This window comes from Apium graveolens, chromosome 11, assembly GCF_009905375.1.
Source record: "Apium graveolens cultivar Ventura chromosome 11, ASM990537v1, whole genome shotgun sequence".
Lineage (NCBI taxonomy): Eukaryota > Viridiplantae > Streptophyta > Magnoliopsida > Apiales > Apiaceae > Apium > Apium graveolens.
The window spans coordinates 88,380,486-88,385,640 of NC_133657.1; the positions used below are offsets into that span (position 1 = coordinate 88,380,486).

At 37.7% G+C, this 5,155-nt stretch overlaps 1 protein-coding gene across 1 annotated transcript; it reads right to left on the reverse strand.

Moving 5' to 3' along the window:
* Nucleotides 1-2,538: 2,538 nt before the first annotated feature.
* LOC141695679 (uncharacterized) lies at nucleotides 2,539-3,939 on the reverse strand. The gene has a single exon (XM_074499907.1). The coding sequence runs from the start codon at nucleotides 3,937-3,939 to the stop codon at nucleotides 2,539-2,541; it is 1,401 nt and encodes a 466-aa protein (XP_074356008.1).
* Nucleotides 3,940-5,155: the final 1,216 nt, after the last annotated feature.

The window sequence follows — 5,155 nt, forward strand, 5'->3', positions numbered from 1 at the left end:
TGTTGCTTAGCCTCTACAGATTGGTCAACCACATCATCGACATAAAAATCCAACCTTTCATCTTCAACTTTGCTTAGGAATGCAGTTAAGTCAGCATCGGACTGAATCAAGTGCCAACCTGAAGGAACCTTCTTCACATAAACACCACCAATTTCCTTGTATTTCAGCACATCTAGCACATACTCCATCAGAACCGTGTACGAGAATCGGTCTGCATCAACATACTCCAAAATCACTTTACAGGTCCCACCGACATATTTGGATTTTGTAAAAGTTCCCTTGTGAAAGAACCTGAGAACATAATCTGTACTTGCCATCCTGAAAATTAAAAAGTACAAACAAATTGTCAGTGATATAAATACAAGTCCTAGATGTTACAAATTAAAAAAAACAAGAAACTAATTGAGGCTCATGTAGAAAATAGACAAATAGATTACAAACCAACGCAAGTTCCAAATAAATTACTACTCAAGTTACAAACCAACTCAAGTTCAACTCAAGTTCAAAATAGATTACAGACCAACTCATTCAACTAATAAATTACAAAGCAAACTCTAAGTACCAATTACATAAACAAATTATAAATCAGTGCAATGTCATATATATATATCATCCAGGTCTTCATTAGGTGTAACATGGAATTGTTTTTTCGGGACATCATCTCTGGACCAAGTGAATGTATCAGGTATGTCAACTCGCGGGATATAACCTATGTCAGACACTTCTTCTACTTCAGAGTATTGATCCTTTGGATATTTCTGAAGAACAAATTGCAAATTCTTTTCAGTGGGATCTTCAATATAGAAGACCTGTTGTACTTGTGTAGCGAGGACAAAGGGATCTTCCTTTTGACATAACCTACTAAAGTTCACTCTTGCTAACCCATAGTAATCCCCAGCTTTTTGGTACCAACAACACCTAAAAAGTACTACTGACACCGCACCCCAATAGTCCACTTCAATAATCTCCTCAATTGCACCGTAGTATCCCACATCCCCAACTATTGGGTTCTTATCTTTTGCACTCGCAAAACGGGTGGTTAAGGCAGTGAGGAACACACCAGAGTTTTGTGTCGTACACCTACTATCTCTGAGCTTGTTGTGAAATCTATATCCATTCACATTGTAACCTATAAATCTCTTTGCCGAACGAAGAGAGCCCCTTGCCAACGAGGACAATTCCAGTGAAATTCCATCTCTTTTTTGAACCACATATTTCAACCACTTTTGAAAGTCAGTTGTATGCATTCTTTCGCGCTTATACCTCTTTAATTTGTCATCTTTTTGATCAAGGGTATGGTGTTCACTACAATTGGATTAGCAGCAAGTTAGCACAATATTATAATGTCTTAAAGTTTTTTTTAATTAATCTTGATTTTTGGTTGTTAATTAGAACTTACTCTTTTAGCTTTTCGATTTCCACGTTTTCACAGTTGAATAATATGTACCGATGAGCATTTGTCCATGTCTTGTTGTCCAGATGTATAGACTTTCCTTCTCTGCTTCTCCGAGACCCGATAGGATATCCACCATTTGTATGACTGTCCTTGGTATCGGTCCCACTCTTAGACTGCTCATCAAAAAATCTAGAGCAAAATGTAAGGCATTCTTCTACCAAGTAGCCCTCTGCTACGCACCCTTCAGGTTTACTCCGATTCCGAACGTATGACTTCAATTTGCACAAATACCATTCAATTCCAAACATCCACCTTAAGTGCACCGGTCCACCAAATTCTATTTCCTTGCACAAATGAATTGGTAAGTGAACCATTATATTGAAAAATGCAGGTGGAAAAATCATTTCGAGCTCACAAAGTATGTCGATTATTTCCTTCTGCAATTTTTCAACATCTTCTAATTCAATGACTTTTCCACATATGCCTCTAAAGAATGCTCTCAACCTCATTAATGGAATTGCTACCTCAGGTTTCAGAGTTTTTATGACAGCAAATTGTAATAGAAATTGCAGAATAAAATGTGCGTTATGACTTTTGTAACCCGATATCTTTCGCTCCTTCATTTGAATGCACCGGCTGATATTTGATGCAGATCTGTATGGTAGCTTAGCATTCATTAGAACTGAACAGAAGATCTCTTTCTCTTTTTTGGTCATATCAAAACTAGATGCGCTAATTTCAACATGTTTATCATCATATTTGACAGGGTGAAGGTCTTTTCTAATCCCCATTTCTTCCAAATCTTGACGAGCATTAAGATGGTCCTTTGTCTTGCCTCCGATATTTAACAAAGTCCCCAAAATCTTGTCACAAATGTTCTTCTCAATGTGCATAACATTTAAGTTATGCCTAACCATATTATTGGTCCAATATGGTAGCTCGAAAAAAATGGACTTCTTCTTCCAAGGGCAATCTGATGTTCCTCTATTTCTTTTCAGCGGCTTCCTAAAATCATTTTCGTAATCACGCAATAGTTCTTCAACCTCTGCTCCGCTTAATATATCAGGACATGATAGCATTTCCATATCTCCGTTAAATATGCGCCTATCGGACCTCCACTTGTGATCTGGAGGGAGAAACTTTCAATGGTTTAAATACACAACCTTCTTACTATGTTTCAAATATGTCGATGAGGTCTCATAGTGACATGAAGGACAAGCCAGCTTTCCTTTCGTGCTCCAACCGGATAAAATCCCATATCCAGGGAAATCACTTATCGTCCATAATAGGCTTGCGTGTAGCTTAAACGTGTTGTCTAACCTGGCATCATAAGTTTCTATTCCAACAGCCCATAACTCCTTCAACTCTGCAATTAACGGTTGCATATACACGTCAATTTCATTACCGGGATAAACTGGACCAGGGATTAAGGATGAAATAATTAGATTTTTGGGTTTCATGATTAACCAGGGGGGGAGGTTATAATTTACGAGCACTACTGGCCAGGTGCTATGAGATATGTTCATTGATCCATATGGATTGAAACCGTCTGCCACTAAACCCAATCGTACATTTCGCATTTCGGCAGCAAATTCAGGATATTTACTGTCCATCGACTTCCAACCCTTTCCATCAGCCGGATGCCTTAACCGTCCATCTTTCTTTCGTGATAAAGCATGCCATGTCATTGAGCTCGAGAAATCAGAGCTCAAGAACATTCTCTGCAGCCTTGGCTTTAAAGGGAAGTATCTCATCACTTTAGCCGGGATTTTAGGATTCGATGCTAGTTCTATGTTTGCATCAGACCTGGCCTTCGCCTTCTTTTCAACTACTCTCCATCTTGATGTTCCACACTTAGCACAATTCTCCAGCCTCTCGTTTTCTGCCCAAAAGAGCATGTAATCATTTGGACATGCATGTATCTTTTGGTAATCAAGTCCTAGGTCTTTAATCATACCCTTTGTCGCACTAAAAGAAGACGGAAGATTTACATGAGGGAAAACCTCCTTTATCAATTCAAGTAAGTCACTAAATCCTGATTCGCTAAATCCATGAATGCACTTTAGTTGATAAAGCCTAACTAAGAAACTTAATCGACTAAATTTTTTGCACTCGGGATATAACGGTTGTCCACCCTCCTTAACAAGGCGATAAAATTTCCTTGCATCATCGTTTAGTCCTGTTCTACCAACGTGGTCAGTAACGTCATTAGTACCATATGCATTGTGTATCATATCATCAAATTCATCTCCAAGACCTACACCTATATTAATATCCATCTCATCAGCAACCCTATCTATCTCATGGGTTGAGACCTCGTAAATCCATTCAACGGAATGGGAACAAGGACCATTACAGACTAGATGTTCGTGTATAGCCTTAGCACCACTCCAAAAACGATTACCACATTTCTTACAAGGGGACTTAAGCTCGTTTCCTACGACATATCGGGAAAATGCTTGGTTAACAAAAGCTTCATCTCCCTTCCTATATCTATCACTGTACTTGGGAACTGTTACCCATTTCTCTCCTTCAACATCCATTTTCTACATAAATTTTTTGAAACAAAACCACAAAATTCACTTAAGTTTTCAACACAATCAGACAACAACAAGAACCAAGAACAAAAAAACAGACCAAGAACAAGGCAGTTTGACTTATAATTACAACAAGAACACAAAAAAAAACAGACCAAGAACAGGGCACTTTTGACTTAAAATAACATGGTATTTTGACTTTAAAATATCAAAAAATTAAAATAAAATTCTCAGAAATAGTCAGACCAAGAACCTACTAATTTTACAAAAACACAAAACAAAAACAAAATACAAAAGAACACAAAAAGCACAAAAAATACACAAAATTTTTACATGCATTCACAAATAATCAGAGAGAGGAGTGTTTGAAGAGTGAGAGAGATGAGTTTTACCTTATATCAAGCTTTAATCGAGTTTAATCGCGCTTCAATCGAGCTTCAAGTGAAAGAGATGAGCTTCAAGCCTTCGAGATGTGAGAAAGCCTTCGAGATGAGCTTCGAGTTGCGACGGAGAGATGTGGGAGAGGTGTGAGAGAGGTGTGTGAAGGAGAGATGTGAGAGAGGTGTGAGAGAGGTGTGCGAGAGAGAGATTCGAGGGAGGTTAGAGAGAGAGATGCGAGGGAGGTGTGAGAGAGGTGTGAATTTCTATGTAATAGATTTGGGGGTGAATTTTTGTCCAAATAAAAGTGTATTCAATTTTTGGTGCCAAAATAAAAGTGTAAAATAATTTTTGGTATCCCGCCATCCCCAATTTCAGTGTTCCCGCCTGTGTTTTCGGTCAATTTGACCAAAAGCGTTACTATTATTGCAACATTACTTGAAATATGTTGCACGTTTTACAATTTTTTCAAATTGGACCTTAACCATGCAACACTTACGTATTTTATGTAACACTTTTATAAATTATTGCAATAGAGTTGAAAAATTTGTTCTACTGCAACATTTTCTGCAACACAATTATATTTTGTGCTTGCAATAGGCCATATTTGGTGTAGTGCCAATATCCTTCTTACTCATGATGCTAGTAGAATAGATCTTTAAACTCTTTGTAAGTTAAGAGCTTGCTCTGATACCAATTATTGTTCCCAAGGAACTAACAATGAGATTTACAGAAGGGGGGTTGAATGTAAATCTCAAAACTTTTTCAAGTTTTGAACAGTTTCAAAGGCTAAGTGTTTTGATGAACAGTTGTGTGTGAATTGCTTTGATCAGGTGCAGACAAA